This window comes from Lissotriton vulgaris, chromosome 2_2 (genome assembly GCF_964263255.1).
Source record: "Lissotriton vulgaris chromosome 2_2, aLisVul1.2, whole genome shotgun sequence".
Lineage (NCBI taxonomy): Eukaryota > Metazoa > Chordata > Amphibia > Caudata > Salamandridae > Lissotriton > Lissotriton vulgaris.
In genome coordinates this window covers 309,418,999-309,442,594 of record NC_141688.1, presented here as the reverse complement: position 1 = coordinate 309,442,594, position 23,596 = coordinate 309,418,999, and the positions used below count along the sequence as shown (strand labels likewise).

At 45.0% G+C, this 23,596-nt stretch overlaps 1 protein-coding gene across 1 annotated transcript in view; it reads right to left on the bottom strand.

Annotated features, from left to right (window-relative positions):
• CRY2 (cryptochrome circadian regulator 2) overlaps window positions 1-23,596 on the bottom strand; it is a 211,587-nt gene that overhangs the window by 144,296 nt on the left and 43,695 nt on the right. Inside the window, exon 3 of the mRNA XM_086959640.1 lies at window positions 4,719-4,861. Within this exon, the coding sequence (XP_086815766.1) occupies window positions 4,719-4,861 (143 nt within the window). The remainder of the gene's footprint in view (window positions 1-4,718; window positions 4,862-23,596) is intronic.

Genomic DNA, 23,596 nt, shown 5'->3' with positions numbered 1-23,596 from the left:
TAATTCCAAGGTAAGGAATCTTCAGCTAGAAGTCTCTATAAGATATCAGCTGCGTGAGGACCCTATTAGTTTCCATGGAATCAGAGAATGTCGAAGAGGTGGTAATGATCTAAAAAGCCCTTTCATGAACTGTTTAATGATCCTTCAGAAAAACAAAGTAAACATCGAACTGTACGTTCTTTTGAATCTTGATACTGCAGAAAGATGGACCCTGACTGAAGAATATTAGGGACTACGTTTGGCTAAGCTTAAATATGGCAGGATTGGAGAAGGCTTTATTTGAAGTGGATGATGACCATTATTCTTGTAACAGACACAGAAACATTTCCATTTGACGTTGTAAGTCGTATTGGTTGCTGGAGCACAAGCCTGCACAAGGATCTGTTTACACTTTTACGACAGATCCAAATGGCCAAATTCTAGGTGGTCGAGTACCATGCTGTCAAGTTCAGCAACTTGGGATTGTGGTGGAGAATCTCTCCCTGTGGCTGGAGAACATCCTGGGATGCACCTTCAAAGGAATGACTGGGTGTACTGCCAACTGCAGCAGCTCGCTTTAGCAGAACTGGCGAAACCATGCCAAAGCAATCAGGATCAAAGTACAATGTTCTACTTTTGCTTTCTTCCACACCCTGGGCATCACGGGAAAATGAGGAAAGGCACAGGCGAATATCTTTAAACCAAATGATCGAAAGAGTACTGCTCATCATCCTTTGATGCCAGAACCTGCTTGCGAAACATGTGCATTTCCTGTTGTTCCGAGTGGCACAGATCAATTGTGGGGTGGCCCCACTGTCTGAAAATATAATCCACCTGCTTCTTCTCTAGTTCCCACTCGTGGCAGTCAGTCATTTGCTGGCTGAGCACAGCCGCCTGATCATTTTGGCAGATGTTCCACAGCAATGTCTATCCTGTGAGAAATGGCTCAGTTCCACAGCAGCTAAGCTTCTTCTGAAAGGGTCCTGGACCACATTGCTCCTTCCTTGGCTATCCAAAACATGGTTGTGTTGTTTGTTCTGACTAGGACTGACTGACCTGCCAATCAGGGAAGAAAAGCTTGTAAACCCAGTCTTAAGCACAGAGTTTCAACACATTGATCCAAAGCTTCTTCTCGGCATCTGACCAAAGGCCTTTTATTGAAAGATCTTGCAGGTGGTCTCCCCATCTGTTCATGGTCGCATTTGTGGTGAGTAATAACTTTTTTGTCACTATTAGGAAAGAGAGATCTGCAGTTAGGTCTTCTGGAATTCTCCACCAGATCAGAGCTTGTTCAAGCGCCTTGTGACACGACCCTACCTTCCCTTTAGCCTTCCACCTGTTTCCATTATGAATCCAGCTCTTTCTGAACAGATCTCATACAATGCCTGCAGAATGAAATGAGACCTATACATAATGTCATCATACCTATTAGGGACTTGTATTGCATGACTTTGATTGACTGCTTTCCAGTAATAGCCTTTGACAGGGTCTGTAACTTTCTTATTCCATCTGCCGATGGAAAGGCTTTTCCCAACCGAGTGTTGAGTATTTCTCCCAGAAATTGGATCTTTTTGTGGAGCACCAATGAAGATTTCTACCTGTTGAAATGAGTCCTGTTCTCCATAAGAGATTGATGCAAGCATTAGTGGAAGTTTTTGCTGTTTATCTGGATGGCGCTTTCACTAACCAGTCGTCCAGGTATGAGAACACCTGGTGGCCTTCTCTCCTGAGAAAAGAGGCAACTTGAGCAATGCATTTGGTGAATATTCTCGACATTGATTTTAGCTCAAAAGGGGTGCCTTGAACTGGTGGTGCTAACCCACTACTGAGAATCAAAGATACTTCCTGTGTTTTCAGTGAATGGGTATGTGGAAGTAAGTATCCCGGGGGTCGCAGGAGGTAAAATAATCCCCGTCCTACATCATCAGGAGAACTTCTTGCAGAATATGGATCCAAACTGACTGTTTCTTTATAAACTTGTTCAGTTCTCTGTGTTCCAGTATCGGCCTCCATGACCCGTCTTCTTTTTTATTAGAACAAACTTGGAATAGAAGCCTTGATTCCTTTGCGGCTTGGAAGGAAGCATGAGAATTTCCGTTTTCAGCTCCTCTAAAGGAAGACGATATTCCTTTCTTAATGAATAAACTGGGAATCTCTGAAGGAACTCCAACTTATGGTCAGACACATTTTCTGATGTTATATTCTTCAATCAGGAGCAAAAAGGGATATTCTCCCACGCCCCTCCCCACTTCTGAGGACCAGACGGAGAAAGGGGAACGAGCTGGGAATCAGGTTCTCTTCTGATTATCATTAGGTGGGACTTGTGACTAGCCTCTCTTCATTCCTGCTGACCTCCTGTAAATTTGCCTTTGTTTTGATAAAAGGAGTATCCTTGGTCGTATCCAGGCTGTCTTTGAGGGTAATAAGGGCATGCAGGAAGCTGGCTCTCGATATAGTGCACTAAAAAGAAGTACAATGTGTAGAGGGTCCAGTGGGTGCCCAATTGGTTTACAGAGGCTAATGTAGATATTACTAATGTTCTCTTCTGCGATAGGTTGGGCGAGCAGTTAGGCTTATCGGAGGGTAGTGCTAAGCATTTGTTGTACTCACAGAGGCAATAACTGAGACACACTCAAAGAATAAATCGAAGACCAAAGAAAAATAACACTTCTTTTTACATATTTTGTAAAACCAACAACTTCCTTCAAAAGTAAGTACTGTTTTTTAAGCAATTTTAATAGGTGAGAAAAAGTTTTAAACGTGTGACCCTTTACACACTGCACAATCCTATGGAGATAAAAGTCATATGTGCATACAGTAAGTACAGTCAGTTTCAGGGGTTCACCATCTGGGTTTCAGACTGTAGTGGGCCAAGGTCCAAAGTACTACCAGCAATTCTTCAGGAACTGCCCAGATTCAGCCGGAAGCAGAGAGCTGGAGAGGTTGGTAGCTGTGCGCTACGCAGAAGGGGGGGCCACCTGGAAACAGGCTGCACAGGGGGACTTGAGGACGAGTTGACAGCTGCTCGGTTGTTATTCAGTGAGAAGAGGGATTGGACTCTCACTGTTGCTACTGGGTACAGGGCATTGGGACCCCAGGTAATGGTGCAGAATGGCTCCAGTTGCTCCAGGTTTCTTAACACTTGCTGGGGAGACAGATCTGTCCTGCCGGAGCATTGGTGCCTCTTCCTGGTTGTCTGTGGTGGCAGGCAGCCCGGGGAGCTGTAAGATAGTTGACAAGACTCTTCTCTTTGGTGCCTGCGGACTGCAGGGGAGTAGCTCCTCTACTCCAAGGGAGACTGGAGGCAAGTTTTGTTGTGCTGGCAGGCTACCCAAGGCTTTCGTAGTACTCCAGCTTGCAGGACAATTCACTCTGTTGTGAATGCAGAGAGAGAGTTACACACAGGCAGGGTTTTGTGCCAAACATTCTCAGTTCTACAGTTCTCCCCAGGCAGCGACTCTTCTTCATCCTTCTTCTTTTGATCCATAAAACCTGATTTATTGGGCTCGGGGTGCAACCTAAATACTCAATTTAGTGGTATTATGGGGAGTGACAGGTAGTAGCCAATGGGCTGCCTACCTTTAGGGTGTCCACACCCTCTATATCCTTCCTGTGGGAAGTGGGCATAACTCTGGCCCTAGAATGCTACTTCTGTCCAAAACAAGAGGGAGAAATCTGAAAAGGTGGTGCCCACATCCGCTAGTCTAACTTGGAGGTGGCACTAGATAGGTGTTAGGCACACCTCCTATCTTACTAATTGTCCAGCTGCCAAAATGTGGGGTCAGGATAGGGAGGCGGGCATCTCCATAACCTGGAATGGCCAGGGTTGCATAACAATGGCGGCAAAGCCTTTGAAGCTTTCCATCCTGGAAGGCAGATCCTGCATAGAGGAGTTGTAAACACCTCTTCCCAAAGCAGGCTTTGTTCCAGCGAAGGCTCTCACCTCAGAGGATCAGCAACAAGTCTATGGTGGCTGGTTGGTAAAGACCAGTCAGTGCAGGACTTCGCCATCCCAGTTCAGACACAGCAATATGCAAATCAGTCTTGACCCTGTGCCTCATAGGAACAGTCCACGGCTCGAACTGCCAAGCCATGTCTTCCCTGGACTCGAAACAAGCATCCTGGGACGGGTTTTAAAAAGAGATCTCTTCTCTTTGTCAGCCTTGGTGACTGTTTGTGACAGTTGCTCGTCAGACCAAAAAGATCTCCCTGGTCCAGAAATTGTAACAATCTTCCCTAATGACATCTCACAGTAACAGTATAGCAGTACTGAAGATAAGACTGGTTCAAATCCAGGGCAGAGCAAAATGGACACAATTTGAGGTTCACTGAAATGTTAAAGTAGAGCTCAGACAGGGAACTAGCTAACACATGATGTGCAGTAGAAATCTGAGCTATGCTGGTCACTAGGAGGAGTAGAGTGCTTAAGCTTCCACCTGATTGGCTGAAGTTTGGGTTCTTTCAAATGTGGTGTATGTGTTACTAAACATATTATTTTACAATATATCCTCTTTATTGTATATTACTGCTATTTCAATGTACCAGGGATTTCCAGCAAAACAACAGGGAATAATTCAAGTATGTGAATATATAAAAGATATAATGTGGGAGAAAGTGTGTCTTCTCTAACTGAATTACGGGCACACATCGAGTCAGTAGTAAGTGTGAGTTCACTAGACTGTATTTTCTCCCATATCAGAGTAGTAGAGTGTGCCGGTTCATTGCCTGCTTCAGCTCACCTGTCAAGATCGTAGAGTGTGTGCGAGTTCTCAATGATTACTTCCACTCCAGATTCCTTTGCTAGCTTCATGATGGCTGCATCTCTTTCTTTTCCGAAAGGCTCAGAGTCATACTCGAAGGTGAGCCTGGTTACGCCCCATTCCTATGAAAGTAAAATATATTTTAATTAACAGTGAAATGTAGCAGTACACTCAACCCCGCACTTCCATTTAGTGGTCTGGTACACATGTGAAGCATGTAAACTTAAAGTCAAATATCAGCCCTTCTATGATCAAATGCTGGAACTTCTAAGCATCCAGTATTTCTGGTTTTCGGTTTAACATAATTAAACCTGGTTAAAACCCACAGAACGGAAATTCCTCTTTTGCAGTAGAAACCTAAAAGCACAGATTGTTGCTCCATTTATAGTGCCCTCTGTTGCCGTAGCAGTATAAGTGCAGCATTTGTGGTTTGAATGCACTGTCATTGTTGAGGTCGCCCTGTATCCACAGGAGCCTGAAGTACAAATAGACTAAGCTAACATTCAGTATACATTCAACTGACATTTTTTTAAATACATGACCGACATATAGCTGTAGTGGATGGCCTAATAAATGCATGTTAGTGTGCAACACATTAATTATAGGTTAATCTGATGCAGCAAGACTGTAACAACAGCAGAAAAACTATGTCAACCATTGCTTAATTTGAGCTGCTAGGTTCAGGTGAAGCCCACCGGCATTCGTTTCTGAGGACTGGCACTTATTTTTCCACATAAAACTTTGACCCACAGCAATAGAGAGAAAACAAAAGGAGAAGGAGGAAGAAAGAGACAGAACAACAGTGACAAAATGAAAGAAGGAGGGATGGAACAGAATCTGCAAGAGTAAGATAGAGACAGGGAGTGTCTGCATGTAGGATGAAAGAGGCATGAAGTAGGATTAAGACTACGGAGCCTAATTGGATTTGTTGCAAAGAAACGAAATACTGCCCCTAAATTTACTAAGACACTTCTTCAAGATATTAAGAGATTGGAGCACTCTTATTATACCTCGCACTCAAAGGAATGTTTGACAGCCCTCATTAATGCCAAGATGCAATTCAATAAGAAATCCACGGAAGATGCCTCACTGTATTTGTTAAAATCCAGTGCTAAATTTTATGGGGGCAAAAACAAAGCCGGGAAAATCTTGTCCAATTACTTGAAAGTTAAACAGAATAAGCTGAATATTGAATCTATATATGATGCACATTCGGATTTAAAGTTTAAGGATGTTGACATTTTGGATGAAGTTGCTAGTTTTTATCAGTCATTATATGCTTCTGAAACACAGCCCACTGACCAGTCTCTGTTACACTTTTTTTCCAACATTCAAAAAACCCCAAATACCATCCCAGATGTGCCCTCATTGGAACTAGTCATGACACAACAAGAATTGCTGATGCCCTTCATCATCTCAAGAAAGATAAAGCACCAGGACCTGATGGCTTCACAGTGGAATTTTATTTACATGTTTCCAAACTTTTGCTGCCCAAATTGCATTCTCTAATTACTTCCTTTAATGTGTTGGGCGGTTCTTCAGGTTCTTTCTCAGAAGCACATATCTGCCTTATCCCCAAAGAAGGTAAAGATCCTAAATATTGCAACAATTACAGACCCATATCTTTGAATAACATTGATTATAAAATTTTCTCTAAAGCATTAGCCACAAGATTTGACTCCCACCTACCAGATCTTTTGGGGAAAGAACAATCTGGTTTTGGTAAAGGTCGTTTTATAACTGACAACACAAGACTTCTTTTCAATGTCTTGTCCAAATCTTCGTATCTTTAACAACCTATTGCAGCAATTGCCCTAGATGCTGAAAAGACATTTGATAGAGTTGAATGGACTTGTTTTACACTCTCAAATGGTTTGGTCTAGGCCCTACATTCATATCTTTAATCTCTTTTCTTTATTCCAATTCTCGCGCAGCAGTTCTTGCCAATGGTCTGTTATCCCCATTTTTCAATTTAGGAAGAGGCGTGCAGCAAGGATGTCCTCTTTCCCCTTTCCTTTTTAACTTAGCTTTGGAACCCTTTCTTTCTAACTTACACCAGTACTCAAAGTTACATGGCTTTCAAACACCGCACTCTCATATTAAATTGGCAGCATACGCATGTGATATCCTACTTTTTATGTTCAAACCAAATGAATCAATCCCTGCTTTTCTGGCGGTACAAGGTACAAGCCTATTCTAGCATCTCTGGCTACAAATTAAATATCGATAAATGTGAGATCCTACCCTTAACAAAGTATACTTTCAAATCAGATTTCACTGCCTCTAACTTTACATGGAGTCCTCATCATATTAAATACTTAGGGCTACATGTTACTTCTTCTATTTCGGATACAGTAGTTCTCTGTATGAATAAATGTATACAAAAGATCTCAGACCTAACCACCAAGTGGCACCCTCTTTATTTATCATGGTGGGGTCGCTTAGACACTATAATGATGATGATTTCTCCAATAATTGTATACACTATCTCTAATATCCCAGTTCCTATTCCCAGAAAATGTTTTAAACAGATTAATTATATCCTTTCCTCCTTCCTTTGGAATCACAAAAAAGCCCGAATGTCACTTTCCAAACTAACTCCCCCAAAACGGAGGGTGGAGTGAATTTCCCAGACATCCTGACGTATCAAAAAGCTTTCCATTTACGTCAGGCCTTTCTTTGGTTGCGTGACTCTACAGAAGACTTTCCCCTGTGGACGACAATTGAACTTCTTTTTCTATATCCATTTTCCTTCAAGGAATACCTCTCCTTTTCACACAAACCGCAGACCTTATCCACTCCTATAATTAAATTCACATCTAAACAACTCACTTCTTCTCATCCCTCCGAAATTCAAAAAGACAACCACTCAGTCCTGATTCACCTCAGATGCAACCCCTCCTTACCGTGCTTCAAAAGAGACCTGAAACTCATTCTCCTCAAGAAATACCTAACCGTCCTAGTCAACGAACAAGAATCCAATAACCTAGTGTTAGACCTGGCACCATGGCGCGGGTCTCCCTTCCACTTTTTTGTTGCTGTGCCTCATATGTTTTCGCTGGTGTTAGCTGCTCAGAGCACTGTGCCACTGCCAACCAGTGCCACAGTGCAAGTGCTCCCTGTGTAAATTGGTGTATTGATTGGATTCCATGATTGGCTTATTTGGTTTACTGTCAGACCCTAGCAGAGTGCACCAGGAGTGCCCGGGGCTTGTAACTCCAAATGCTGCTAGCGGGCTTGCAGCACTGGTTGTGCCACCCACAGAAGCGGCCTTGTAAAATGTGTCTAAGGTCTGCCATTGCAGAACCTGTGTGCAGTCTGGTACTGTCATGCTGGCTGGACAAGTGCACCCACTTGCCAGTCCCTAAACCTTCCCATACCTTCATGTTAATCACCCCTATGGTAGGCCCAAGGGCAGGGTGCATTGTAAGTATAAGGTAGGACAAGCGCTGATGTGTGTGGCATGTCCTAATAGTGAATTACAGCCATTTTCGCTTTTCACTATAGCAAGGCTACCTGTTCTCCATAGGCCAGAATAGGCTGTTAGACTTGTTACATTCTATAATCCTAACAGACTCAGGGAACATGGTAGAAATTCGAGTTTAGTATGCCTGAATTCAGAATAATAAAATACATCTTTTAGTAAAGTGTATTTTATTTTTATGTGTTTGCAAATACTACTTTTAGAAAGTAGGTATTTGCTTGCCTACCCATTTCAGCCCGCCTCTGCTAGGATGTATATCTGCTGTCTGGTTTCTGTGAGTGACAGGGCTGGGGAATTCCAGAGGGCAGGGCTGGGTAGCCTGGTGGCGAATAGAGAGATTTACATCCAGATGGGTGGGAGGAGTGCACCTGGGCTCTGAATAGCACTGTGCCTTTTCACCACAATGCTGGCTCCACCTCCTGTGGAGTGTCTGATGTCTCTAGCCTGCTCCCTGAATAGAAAGTCAGAGTGCTATCAACAAAGTGCTCAAGAACTGGTTTTGGCTGGGAAAAGACCCCTCTACCCCAGAGGAACAAAGGATTTAGGGGTATAATTATTGGGATCCTGCTCCCAAGAAATTAAATCCAGATTTGACAAGGAGAAACCTCTGCCTGAAGAGAAGGAACTGGGAAAGCTGAAGGAGGAATATTGTCCCTGACCTGGGGGATTGGCCTGCAGTGGTTGCCTTGCTGCTAAAGGAGAGGAGAGAGACTGAAAGACTTTATTTTCAACTTGTGCCAAAAGATCTCCAAGGGCTTGGAAGTGAGCCTGCCCCTGTACGAAGTCCCAGGACCAGTGGAATTCACCTGCCTTGAAAAAAAGCTGTGGGAAATGCTGTTTTCCATAGATGACGAGACCGGGAACTGTGTACACCTCGTACGAATGACCCATGTCCTGCAAAGCACTGTACTTCGCCTGTCTGCCTCAATCAACCCGACTTCGTGCTCAAAACGACTCGTAACCACACCGTAGCTCGTTTTGTGACTGGCCGACAACGCAACGTACAACGCTTCGCCCCATCTAGTCATCCTGGTCGGAACGACCCGTACACTGCCGCTGAGTTCGAGTCTGTCGATCTCACCTGGAGAGGGGTACGCTTCGCACGGTCGCGTCGCACTGCCTCGCACCGCATCCAGGACTAAACAATGCAGCTCCCGCAATACGGCTCGTATGCCGCAACGTAAGCTGAAAGCATTGTCCACCTCAATCAACGCGGCTCTACACTCTACGACTCAGACAGACGACCTCAACAAGCCGGAGCTCGCACCATTACTGGCCGACCAACGTATCATGCATCGCTTTTTTTTTCAACGCATTGTCCGTGCCGGACGCCTCACATAAAGGTACTGTGTACGACTCGAACCCCCATCCTGAACGCACCGGACCGAAGCGTCCGCTGAGCTCATTACACTCTTTGTGTTATTTTTCCTTGCCGTGAGAGCCGGACAAACAGTACGAATCGCACAGAACCCTAAACATATGCATTTTAACAAGAACTCTTTTTTGCTAACAGTATTGTGGAATATTTTGTCGTAATTTGGTCTTGTGCTAAGTCTTTATATAAAAGCTAACTATTTTTGATATACTACCAGTGTGGTTTCCATTTGTGGTGTTGTCACTTGATTACTGTATGGGTTCACAAATGCATAACCTACAACGCCTCTGAAATAAGCCCTGACTGCTTGCGCCAGGCTACCGAGAGGGTGAGCAGGGGTTATTTTGGGAGAGTACCCTCTTTTCCTGACTAGAGGAGAGGGTCCCTATTTGCCACAAGTACTTACCTGTGGCAACTAGAGACCCCCAATTCTAACATTGGTGGTCAGCGGTGAGGATTCTGGATTTGCATTTGTGATTCATGTACTGTGATTGGTGAACACTACTTAGTGAGTGCAGACCATAATGCAACCACGTACTGTTTGATTTTTGTTTTGCTAGAGATCTCCATTTTTGAAAGTCATGCCTGGTTCACTCATTTTAGAAAGGGTAGCATCTGTAGTCTCTGAAAGCGAAGAAGTAGAATGGGAAGAGGAGAGACTAGAGAGCTACACCAAGGCCCAGCTGAAGGGCTTCTGCAAAAAGTTCAAAGTTCCCCATGTTGGATGCAAGATCAAGTCAGATCTACACAAGGCGCTCAGGGCCTGGATTGAGTCAAGGAAAGCACAATGTGGGTATCATCCTAGACAGTATAGATCATAATGGACAAATAAAGAATGTGTATGTCAGAAGGAAGGTATATATAAAAAGTGTCAAACAAACAGGGACAGTACAAGAATCATTTGTTTTATTCAATACTTAAAAGGTGGAGAGTACAAATTAAAAAAACAATATGAGACAATATACTATTCACAAAAAAGGGGGGAATATACAATACATGAATATAATAATAGGTTAAAAAGGGTTTATATAATCCATTGGTTAATATTGCGGCAGAACTTGTTTGTCATTCAACACGCGTTTCAGCGTGTGAGAATGCCTTTGTCAGTAAACTTAGGCCACAAATTCCTAAAAATCACAAAAACATAATCTATATCAGTTGTCCTATATGTGTTTGACACAATAATACATGTGAAAGAAAGCCAAAGCAGTGGTTACATGATACTCATTACAGAAATGAAATACACATTCGACAAAAAATGAATATATGTACTACCTTCAGACAAGTAATTTAAGGGAAGAGAGTAAAGAAAGGATCATAGACCATATAATTCTGAGTTTAAAGGGATGTAACTTATAACAGAAAATATGTTAGTCTGAATGGTCACATGTATTCCGTCCTTAGAAAATGAGGCAAGTATAGATAGTTGGAAAACTTGAGTAATTTTGAGAGGAAAGAAATGTAATAAGTATGTATGAAGCTTTAAAGTAGGATAGAATAGAATGTATATAGATCTTTCGGAGGATTAGATATATAAGAAGGAAAGTATAGAGATAATCATCCCAAGGGTGAAAGATGAGTTGAGTGGGAATAATGGGTATAATCGGATGGAAAGTCCCTAATAGCCCAAGGCGAGTGATATAAAACAGCAATTACTAGATGAAGGATGATCTATACTGCATAGTACCTGGGTATTAGAAGCCAGGGAACCTTAACAGTCGAGGGGTGATAACTTGTCCTCCTTTACAGGTACCAGAGATAAATCTAAGGCTGGTAAAACATATACATATGAGTTGATGAATCTAGTCTAGAGTGATACAGGTGATGAGATCATAAGGATAAAGTAATGATAACAAACCTTATAAAACAATATACCTTGATATGAATATCACGGTCCTGAAAGGTTCATAGAGATGAGGATACAGCAATTCCTGTGATGGAGCTGGTGGACTTTTAGTGATGTATGGATAAAAGATGTAAATAGGCTGTAGTCTATAGGACAGATGATAAAAATACTAGGTATTATTTGATAAAGTGACATAAGTTATTGGAGGTGTGGCTAGGGGAATGTAAAAGTGCATAAAAAGATAGGTATTACCTTAGTTTGTATGGTCGGCTGTTCTAGCAGCAAATATGTCATGAATGACAGTGGCGAATCCAAACGTCAAAACATAACTTCTAAAAGACAGGGATGGGTGTCCTGTGGATTAATGAAACATGTATTCTCAATTAAAACATGTCGTAGGTGGTGTAAAGGTTAACTATAAGATGTAGTGGCCAAATAGGAATAAAGCATGACAATCTTGCGCATGGATGGTAATATTGGGATCATGCCTGTGTAATAAGACTAAGCAATGTTAATTAATGTTACTTAACCTGCCCAAATGGCAAGTCTCTACAGGAAATAGGGTGCTGGGGGATGCAAACATAAAAGAAGTATGAGATTGGGCATGTGAACAATAATACATACATCTTGCCCAAAATCGTAATAATATCGGTAATATGTATAATAGAGATATAATGTTCCCGGGGGAGAAAATTAACTACTAGGGAGCAATGCGTGATATGATGCTGTCTATAATGCATAAAAGTCGCTATAATGCCCTCGATATGCGTGGTAAATAGTGGGGGGACAGGTCAGCCAGATAGGAAGAGGCCGAAAGGGGAACCCGTGCGTCGGCAATGAAGGGTAGCAAGTTTCTTCCTGATGTGATACTGCAAAGCGCTGCTATCGGCCGTCATGGCGAGTGATGAAGGAAAGACCCTGAAGATTTGGTGGAAAATGAGAACACAGAAGAGCAGCTGGAAGGGCTATTGGGCCCAGGGGGAAGGAAAGCAGCTTCCCCAGAGGGCAACAATGGTTCTAGCAGAGGCCTGTCGCCAGAGGAGTTGGCGTATAGGAAGGAAACTAGGATGCATGAAATGGAGATGGCAAAGCTCAAATTGAATGGGCAACTGGAGCTGGAAAGCAAAAAGCTGGCTCTAGAAGAGAGAAGAATCCAAATGGAGCATGAGAAGGCTTTGAGGGACTGTCCACCCCCCACGGTCCTGTGGAAGACAGGTCCGCTTAGCCGCCCTCCTTGGTTTACGATATGACCATAGAAATCGGTGGCATATCCTTTCTGCTTTTGTTAAAATTAAACTAGGAATTAAAAGTGGGATGGATCTGAAAAGATATAAAAATTTAGGGAGGACAAACATTTTAAGGATATTAGATCGGCCAAATAACGAAAGATGTAAATGATCCAACCGCTCTAACTTATTATGAAGTGAATCAATAGTGGGAGAATAATTCAGATCCAGGATCTGATCTACATCAGGCGAAATTTGAATACCGATATATGTTGCCTCCGTAGTTGTAGGAACATGAGAGATTGGCATAGCCATAGATTGTAAAATTTGCGTCTTTGCAATATTTAATTTATAGCCCAAAATTAGGCCGAATTGAGCTGCTAGAGTCTCCAATGTGGGAAAAGATCGGGCGACATTATCAGTTAAAACTATAATATCATCAGCATATGCCAATACCTTGTATTCAATTCCATGAACAGTGATAGGAGTAATAGTCTGAGATTTTTCTATCAAACATAAAAAAGGGTCAATGAATAAAGCAAAAAGAAGGGGAGAGCAGGGGCATCCTTGTCTGGTGCCCCTGCTAATAGGAAAATAATGTGATTCACTACTAGAAATACGGATTTTAGCAGTTGGAGATATGTACAAAGCTTGTAAAGCCTGAATAAACTCTGGTGTGTAGCCCTTCCAGCGTAAGACACCCCATAAATACCCCCAGGAGACCCTGTTGAACGCCTTCTCGGCGTCCAACAGGATCACCCCGAGGGCGGAGTTTGTGACCTTTGCCCAATCTAGGAGGGCTACAACACGCCTGATGTGGTTGGTCGTATCCCGGCCGGGAATGAACCCATGCTGGCGGATAGAGACCAAGGGGAGAATTGTTTGAGTTAAACGGAAAGCCAATATCCTTGAGTAGATTTTGCTATCTGTGTTGATTAGCGCTATCGGCCGATATGATGCAGGGTTTAATTCGTCCTTGCCTTTCTTTTTAAAAAGAACGATGGTCGATTGTCGCCAAGAATCAGGGACATACCCAGTCTGGGCAAGACGGAAAACTTCTAACATTTGCTGCCTAAATAAGTATGAAAAAGTTTTGTAAAATTCCAAATGAATAAGATCCGGCCCTGCGGCTTTACCATTAGAAAGAGATTTCATAGCAATTACAACTTCCTCCCAGCTAATAGGCTAAGCCAGAATTTGATTCAGATCATCTGTGACCTTCTGAGTGTCCATAGAATGAAAAAATTGCTGCAAACTAGTTTGTTGTCGTAGAGTTATATTCATATCTTCTGTATATAAGGTTCAATAAAAATCAACAAAGGCATTTACAACACCACTAGTTTTGTCTTGAATAATACCAAACTGATCTTTGACTTTAATAATCTGACTAGCTACAGCCCTTTGTTGTAAACGTTTTGCTAAAACCTTACCAGAATTTTCGCCCAACTCAGACATTGAGGCTCGAAATTGAAAATATTTGGTTGCTATATCTTTATAAAAAGGTTCTAATAGGTTAGACTTTGCTATAGCAACCGATTTCAAACTTGCTGCTAGGTCTTCCCCCATACGGATATTAAGACTTAAATCCAATTCGGCTTGTTGAAGGGCTGCGAGTCTGGTTTTAACAGTTTGCTGCTCTGTTTTCCAGCGATAAGAGGCGAATCTCTTAATTTCACCGCGCAATGCGGCTTTGAATGTGTCCCAGACAATACCAACCGAGGTGGTGCTGCTATTAATTTCAAAGAACTCTGAGATCCAAAGAGTGAGTTGTTCCTGATACAATTTATCTAATAGGAGTTTACTATCAAAAGTCCATGGTCTAATTTGATTAACAGGACGATCCCAGGGACAGCTAAAAATAATAGGATTATGGTCAGATATAGTCCTTGGATTAATTTCGATCTCGACAGACCCTACAATTTGAAGAGAGGAAAAGACAAAGTCAATGCGGACCATTTTATTATGGGGTATTGAATAAAAAGTATAGCCCTCTTGATTTGAATGGTGATAATGCCATAGATCTGTCATCCCGTGTTCAATTAGAAGAATCCGGAGCGCCTTATAAACTTGGGGCTTTCGTCCAACATATGCGCTATGTTTTGTTATATCTAGGTGACTAGGGATGTTAATATTAAAGTCCCCACAGAAAAACATTGGATGGGGCCAGGTAGCTAACTCTAGGTTTAGATTCTTCAAAACCTGCGGGTCGTCGAGATTAGAAGCATATATCGAGCAGACAGAGAACGAGCGACCGTTAACCAATAACTCTGCTATTAACCATCTACCGAAATTGTCTTGCTTTACTCTTTTAACACGCCCTACCCCGGTTTTTAAGATGATAGCAACACCCCTAATTGTAGAGGTTTGTCGGGTACAGGCCACTAATTCATAACCCAAAAATCTGAGATAGGCCCGGTTACCCCAAGGAATATGGGTTTCCTGCAGGCAGATTATATCCACCTGCATCACCTGCAGCATCTTATGAAAAATCCTACGTTTTTTAGGGTCATTCAATCCGCAAATATTCCAGGTTGCACATGTCAATCTAGGAGCAGCCATAAAGTTTGATCAAAGACAGACAGCACTGGAAAACTGGAAAACATTTGAAAGCACATATGATTGCAATCAAACTGGTTTTTAAAGAAAAATGAGAGAGTTGGCATCACATTAAAGACATTTGAGAAACACAAACAACTGTCAATAACCTTAAATCTGGTCACCTCCGTCCACCACCACCACACCACCCAACAACCCACCCCGATTGACCCACCCACCCACCCAGTGGACCCCCACGCCCCTCACCCCCCATATTGAGCATCAGGACTATGGTCCTTGTGATGGTTGAGTAAGCGTATCCTCACACTCCACTGAACCCACAGTTTCCCCCTTTCCAAGAAGATAGCAGATGACCCTACAACATCAGCTAGAAAAGAGAATTCAGAATTTTATCTATACCCCTCAGGTCATCAGAAAAAGAAAAAAAAAGAGGACATGAAAAGAAATGACTACTGCCCTGCGTTTAACTAACAAGAGAATACATTGCCTAACTCAGGCTATATTGAGTCCAAAAATTCCTTAGCAGGTATCTCCGACAGAAAAAACTTTGTCTGACCCTTAAAAATGACTTTTAGTTTTGCCGGAAAAAGCAGAAATGCCTGGGCTCCCTTAGCCTGGAATAGAGGAATCTGTTGCCGGAGATGCCAGCGGCTGGTGACCGTCTCTGAACAAAAGTCCGGACGAACAAAGAATTGACGATCCTTAGCAGATTGCTTCTTATTGGGTCTAGCGAGGTCAAATATGCGTTCACGGGCAAGGAAATTGTTAAAGCATACCAGGATAGCACGGGGTAGGGATTATTCGCAGCGGCAGAGGATTGCTTTTTTTATTAAGTGGAAAACGAAGCGCTCTCTGTATTTCGAGATTCCAATCCCACTGGGTGACCTCTGTGAAAGCATCGGAAAAGAGCTCCACTATAAACTGCCGGACGTCGTCACCCTCTTTATTTTCCTCTATTCCCAAACCCGAAGATTATTCCTTCTCGCCAGGTTTTCAAGATCTGAGAGCTTCCATAAGATGTCCTTGCGTTGTTCTTTGACCTCTGTAACTGGATCTTTCTGAGTAGCTGCGGCATCTTCAAGAGCTGAAATCCTTTCTTCAGCTTCGACAATCCTGGTGGTGGTCTCAGTGCAGGTTTTAATAACACGTCGAAGAGAGTTCTGCATTTTGCGGCAAGCCCTCTGTGTGCGCATATTTTCTTGTCTGGTTGATTCTCTGTGCATCATTATAGTTTGATAGATCGTTACTAATGAGACCCTCATGTCAGGTACCCTCTTCGGGGGTACCTGACATGGTCTCGCTAGTGCCTCTACATACATCCCGCATATTTAATTGAAACTGTTCCATGGATAAATCCTTCTGCAAATTTTGCTGAGTAGATTGGGATGGTACCTTAGTGCCAGGGACTTTGCGGACTGTATCGATGTTCAGATCTTTTGACGCCACACTGAGACGCCAATCAGCAGAATCACTATCATAGTCCGACCACTGGAGCTCTGGGCGATCAACATCATCCTCCCCGGATAGAAAGTGATCAGAGACAGAATAAAAGTTATCAGTAGACTCGCTAAGCAGAGACCCCCTAGTGTCGTGAGAGCACTCTGTAGGCAGCTCCAGAGAAGCAGATATGAGGCTATTGGAAGACTGGACTACATTACCCAGCATGCATTGGGCTGGAGAGGGTAGAGGAACAGAGGGGTCTGGAGCTGAAACTGGAGTCAGAACTGCCTCTTTTGATAAACTGCTATGATTAGTTAGTGCAGGGAATTCAAGAAGGTCAATATGAGGGGGGGGGGGGGCTCCCAGAGTTAGACAGCGTGATAATAGGTACTGCTGAAGAAAGACTCACCCCCCCCCCTTCCAACAGGGTCTCCAGACATCTTTGAATCTTTTCCTTGCACTGTATCAGGAGAGCCGGCATTTGTAGCGGAGGCTTTCCCTTAGCTCCAAGCCTATCAAACATCTCCGGCAGTGTCTGACCCTTGACAGTGATCAGAGGAACGGCAGTGGTTGCCGCAGGGATCGCAGGTGAAGGCTTGTCAGTGCCTGCGAGGCGCGTCTTCTGAGCCCCAGCCGAAGAGCCCTTCGAGTCCGCCTCCTGCTGACCGCGGGTCGAACCGCGGGATTTGAGAGCGGCAGCCGCCGCTTTGGAAAGTACTTTCGGCGGCATCCTGTTTTTGAGAAGCGGCGGCATGAGGTGATATCCAGGTGAGCAGCCGCCGAACTTTGAAGGCAAAGATACGTCACGGAACGTCTACCCAGGTGAGCAGCGGCTAGAACGGCGCAGAGCCCGCCAGAGCCACCAGAGCTTCCAGGGGATTCCAGGTCTAATGGAGGCAAGACGAAAAGTTAGTGCCATAGACAGAATCGCCGCTTTCACTGCTAGATGGACGGAAAAGTTTTTAGGTAATATTGTAGAAATCGGGCAGAGCGGTCATTTCAGGGGTCCACTGTAGCTCAGGAGAGCAGAACGCCACCCCACTCGGCCGAGAGCACGGCCGCCATCTTGCTCGTAACGTATTATTATTGGGCAGCTATGGTCCAACACTTCGCCTCTCCTCTATTATGTGATGCTGTTGAGCTTCCGGTACATCTCCCACCATCAATATATTCAATATCATTAGGAGATACTACAAAAGGTGTATTAACTCGTATTCTTGAACCGAGTTATTTAAAAAAAACTAAATTCAAGGTATTGGCAAAAAGTACGTCGCCATTTTCATATTCCTAAGCTTAATTATTACACACCACTAAATGCCTCTGGATTACTTCCAATGATATTTCAAGAGGGGGTGGCAATTTTCTGGACAGCTCTCGGTTTGAAGGAGATTGGCGATCTAGCTGATCTCGGGCAAATGGCATCTTTTGTTTTTTTGAAGGAGAAATTCCATCTGCAGTCCAATTACTTTTTTAAATATCTGCAACTGAGAAGTTTTCTGGATAAAAAGCTCCCTCAAAATTTAACAATGTTTCAAAAAATTATTATAGTTGAATCTATAAGAAAGAAAGTAAAAATTGGCAGTTTATATCAGTCTTTTCTATCTCAACTTCCAGATGATTTAGATGACCAGAACAATAAGTGGGCGATCAAATTTGGAGTACATTCTATTGATTTAAAATTTCCATTAGTTTTAGCCAGGTCCGTTTTGGTTTCAGGTACTCTTCGCTCGCAAAGTTATATGGCTATGTTTAATCTTTATTATACGCCTGCAAAACTTGTTAGATGGGGGGGTTGTAAGTGGGGGTAAAGGGTCGTTCTGTGCAAGATGTAAATTTCCGTCTGCAGACTCTGTTCATATGTTTTATAATTGTCCGGAGCTATTTTTCTTTATCAATCAAATTGAAACTTTTCTTACCCAGATAACTCAAACTTCAGTTAAAATTTCAGCGGAAATGGTAATTACTGGCTACGAATATTCTACGGCCCCTGAAAAAACAAGACATTTGCAAGCTTTTCTATTTATTGCTATGGCCATGGTCAGACTTTGTATTACGTCACTCTGGATAAATCCTGAACCCCCTACTTTCTGTCATTGGAAGGCCAGGATGTTGGCCTTGTTCAAACTAGAGACCTCTGTTCAGGCTTTCAGAGGAAAGAAAAGACGTTTAACTGCTTCTAAGAACTGGGCACCATTCGAAAAATGGTTGGCAAATTAATAATGTTCTTCAATTATTATTGTATCATTTATTATGTATAAATGATGTATGATTTATGTCTGTTTGGTTTAACCTGTCTCCCACCACCACGGGATAAATGGAAAAAATCAATAAATATATATATATTTTTTTTAAAAGAGATGGCTTTGAGGGAATTGGAGCTAAAAGCTAAGAGTTTAGAGCTTACTCCCTCTGGTGGCAGCACACCGCCAGTGCAGGTAGAATCAAGAGTGTACATACCAAAGGAGGTGGTTAAAGAATTTTTTTTAAATGATGACATAGGGCAGTGGTTCAAGGCCTACGAGGTAGCCATGTCTTTCCACCGGGTCCTTGAGAAAGATTGGGGAGCGGGGTTGTGAGGACCGTTCCTGAGTGAGGGGCGGGTCACACTATTGGAATTGCCCTCAGATGTTCATAATTCTTATCCACACATGATGGATGCTTTGATGGCCAGATATGGATTAACTCATGAGTTGTATAGACAAAGGTTCAGGGGTTGCACAAAGATTCCTAACAGTACGTATGTTGAGTATGTAATTTTTTCTGCAGAGCATTGGATGGTTGAGTGAAGGGTAGCAAAGTTGATGATTTTCAAGGGCTTCTTGATTTAGTTGCATGGGAGCACTTGTCCAGTAACTGTTTTCCTGAGCTACGCCAGCACCTTATTGATAGTAAGCTGACTAACCCTAGGCAGCTTGCTGAGGAGGCGGACCGCTGTGTCAGTACCAGGGTCCACAAGGGTCACGGGGAGACTCCGCCAAGGGAGGGCAGGGTCCCCAGCAGAAGAGTGGGGGGGGGACAAGGGAAAACAGAGGGCGTTCCAAATAAGGCCCCAAAGTAATCCCCAAGGGAACCAAGGAAAAGGTTCTCAGCCTCCCCCACCCCAGAAACCAACCGGGGCCCCGACAGGTTCCCCTGTTCAAAGAGGGCCCCCAAGGTGTTACAAGTGTGGTGAACTGGGTCATTTTGACTCTGATCAAAAGTGTTGTCTGTTTAGTAGACCAGCACCCCCTGGTGCAGCCCCCCCGGCAGATGGCTAGTGTAGCCCTGGGTGAGGAATGGGTTGTCCAAGGAGGGGGAGGTCCCGCAGAGATGTCCCTTGTCTCATTAGGAGACTGTGAGGTGGTCCAAGAAAACCAAATGCCCAGGAACACTAAGAAATATGGGCAGTGGGTGACCATCAATGGCCAAAAGGTGGGGGCTCTTAGAGATACAGGAGCCAGTGTCACCTGGTGTCTCGAGAGCAGGTTGTCCCACATGCATTCTGCTGAGTTGTTAACGCCGACAACACTGAGAGTCAGTGTCCAATGGCTCAGGTTCCCTTTGAGTGGGGGGGTCTCTGGTACTCTTCAAGTAGCTGTGAGAACTGCCATGCCTGTTGACTGTTTGTTGGAGAACGATTTGGAGATCTCACCTTGGGAAAAGGTGGAAAAGAGTACTCACCTGAGGATTGTGGGTCTGCCTGACTGGGCGTGCGTGACCACACGGTCAATGGCAGCCAGTAGGGGTGCTCAAGAGGTCCTGGAGCCTGAGAGGGAGGCCCAGGGACCGGCCTTAGGGAGAAGAGGCAGGGGGGCGCGGGAAACCGGCCCCTGTCTTTCCCACGGTCCAGGAGGAGGCAGACCTTGAGGGGGATGCCCTGGAGCCTACAGGGGAACAGATAGCAGAACTGGGGGACCTGCCTGAGCTGACCCATTGGCAGCAGGAAGGTGGCCCCTCCAGGGAGGAAGTCTGCAGAGGGCAGAAAAAATGTCCTTCTCTCGTGGGTCTGCGGCAGCAGGCTGCAGACCAGGCCAATGGTGATCAGTCTGGAACACATTTCATTTACTGGGAGAACGACCTTCTGTATTCAGAGCCTAAGGGTGCTAAGCCTGGGTCAGCCCGTGTGCTGGTGGCACCCCAGAGCTTCAGAGCCTTCCTACTGGGGCCGGCTCACGATGTGCCATTGGCAGGGCATTTGGGGCAGGACAAGACCCTTGAAAGGCTTGTCACCCCTCTTTTACTGGCCTCAAATGCGCAGGAGTTCAGACACTCACTGCAGGACCTGTCAGACTTGCCAGGCAAGTAGAAAGAGTGGGAGGAAGGAGAAGGCTCCTCTCCAGCCATTCCCTGTGGTCAGTACCCCTTTTGAGCGAGTGGGGATTGACATTATGAGGCCGCTGGACCCCAGGACAGCCATGGGCAACAGGTTTATCCTGGTCCTGGTGGACCATGTCACCCGGTACCCGGAAGCCATCCCTCTGAGGACAGTGACGGCCCCCGTGGTGGGACGGGCACTGATGGGAATTTTCTTCCCTCTAGAGGTGGTGTCTGACGGGGTACCAATTTCATATCCAAGTATATGAAGTCCCTTTGGCAAGCGTGTGGTGTAACCTACCAGTTTACCACACCTTACCACCCCCAAGGAAATGGGTTGGTTGAGAGATTCAACCGCACCCTAAAAGGCATGATAATGGGTCTTGAGGAACCCATGAGACGTAAGTGGGATGTCCTCTTACCATGCCTACTCTTTGCTTACCGTGAGGTGCCACAGAAGTCTCTAGGGTTCAGCCCATTTGAGCTTCTGTATGGCCACCCAGTGAGAGGACCTCTAAGTCTGGTCATGAAGGCTGGGAGCAATCTCCCAGAAAACCTCCCCAGAATGTGTATAGCTACATGCTGGCCTTCAGGAACTAGACTAGGTGTTTCAGAGCACTTGCTGAGGCAAATCTGGAAGCCAGCCAGGAGGAGATGAAGTGGTGGTACAACCAGAATGCCACTCTGGTAGAGCTTCAGCCTATTCAGAAGGTGTGTGTCTTGACCCCAGTGGAGCCTTGTGTGCTCCAGGATAAGTGGACCGGCCCCTTTGAGGTTGTGGAGCGCAAGAGTCCTGTTACCTATCTAGTGGACTTGCGGTCTCCCAGGAACCCCTTGAGGGTCCTGCATGTCAACCGCCTTAAGCCCCACTTGGAGAGGTCTGAAGTGGGCATGCTCTTGGCAACAGATGCTGGAATGGAGGAGGAGACTGAGCCTCTTCCTGACCTCCTGTCAGCCACAGAGAAAGATGGGTCAGTGGATGGAGTTAACCTCTCTCCCACCCTGACCATTGAGTAACAGAATAACTGCTGCCAGCTGCTGGGACAGTTTTCTGATCTGTTCTCCCTGGTTTCTAGTATCACAGATTGGTGCGCCCATGATGTGGATACAGGAGACAGCTTACCTGTGAAGTACAAGGCCTACAGGGTAACTGACAGGGTCAGGGCTTGCATCAAAGAGGAGGTCTCAAAGATGCTTGCCCTTGGGGTGATTGAGTCCTCCAGCAGTCTTTTGGCCATCCCAGTGGTCTTGGTCCCGAAGGCTGCAGCGCCGGGTGCCACACCCGAACTCCGGTTCTGTGTGGATTACTGAGGGCTCAATTCTGTCACAAAGACCGACGCGCACCCCATCCCCAGAGCTGATGAGCTCATTGATCGGTTAGGGGCTGCACGGTACCGCAGCACGATTGACTAGACGTCTGGGTACTGGCAGATCGCCTTGACTGACGGGGCAAAAGAGAGGTCAGCATTCTCCACACCAGATGGGTATTTCCAGCTCCGGGTTATGCCCTTTGGGATGAAGAATGCCCCTGCAACCTCTCAGAGGGTGGTCTACCAGGTGTTGGTTGGGCTGGATGGGTTCAGTGCCGCCTACCTAGATGACATCGCAGTGTTCAGTGTCACTTGGGAAGAACACTTGCGCCACCTCTGGGAAGTGTTGATGGCGCTGCGGAAAGCAGGCCTCACCATCAAGGCTAGTAAGTGCCAGATCGCGCAGGGTTCCGTGGTGTACTTGGGACACCAAGTGGGGAGCGGCCAGGTGGCGCCCCTACAACCCAAGATTGAAACCATCCTGGCTTGGGAACCCCCCAAAACCCAGACAGAGGTGAGGGCCTTCTTAGGACTCACCGGGTACTACAGGAGGTTTGTCTAGGAGTATGGCAACATTGTTGCACCCTTGACAGTGCTGACTTCCAGGAAGCAACCCAAGAAAGTGATTTGGACTGAAACCTGTCAGAAAGCTTTTGAGGCCGTGAAAACTGCCATGTGCACGGCGCCCGTTCTCCTGGGACCCAACTTCTCCAAAGAGTTCATTGTTCAGACAGACGCTTCAGAGCATGGTGTAGGGGCTGTTCTCTCACAGATTACTGAGGGCTTTGATCAACCTGTAGCCTTCATCAGTAGGAGGTTACTTCCCCGGGAACAGAGGTGGAGTGCAATTGAGCGTGAGGCATTTGCTGTGGTCTGGGCACTGAAGAAGCTGAGACCATACCTGTTTGGGACTCACTTCCAGGTCAGACAGACCACAGGCCCCTCAGATGGCTGATGCAGATGAGGGGTGAGAATCCAAAGCTGTTGAGGTGGTCCATTTCCCTACAGGGTATTGATTTCACAGTGGAACATCGCCCTAGTTCAGACCACGCCAATGCTGACGGTCTGTCCAGATTTTTCCGCATAAGCGATGAAAACTCCCTGGGGTAGGGTAGTTCTCCCCACATTTCAGCTGGAGGGGACACGTGTTAGACCTGGAACCTTGGCGTGGGTCTCCCTTCCACTTTTTTGTTGCTTTGCCCTTATATGTTTTCCATGATGTTAGCTGCTCAGAGCACTGTGCCACTGCCAACCAGTGCCACAGTGCAAGTGCTCCCTGTGTAAATTGGTGTATTGATTGGATTCCATGATTGGCTTATTTGGTTTA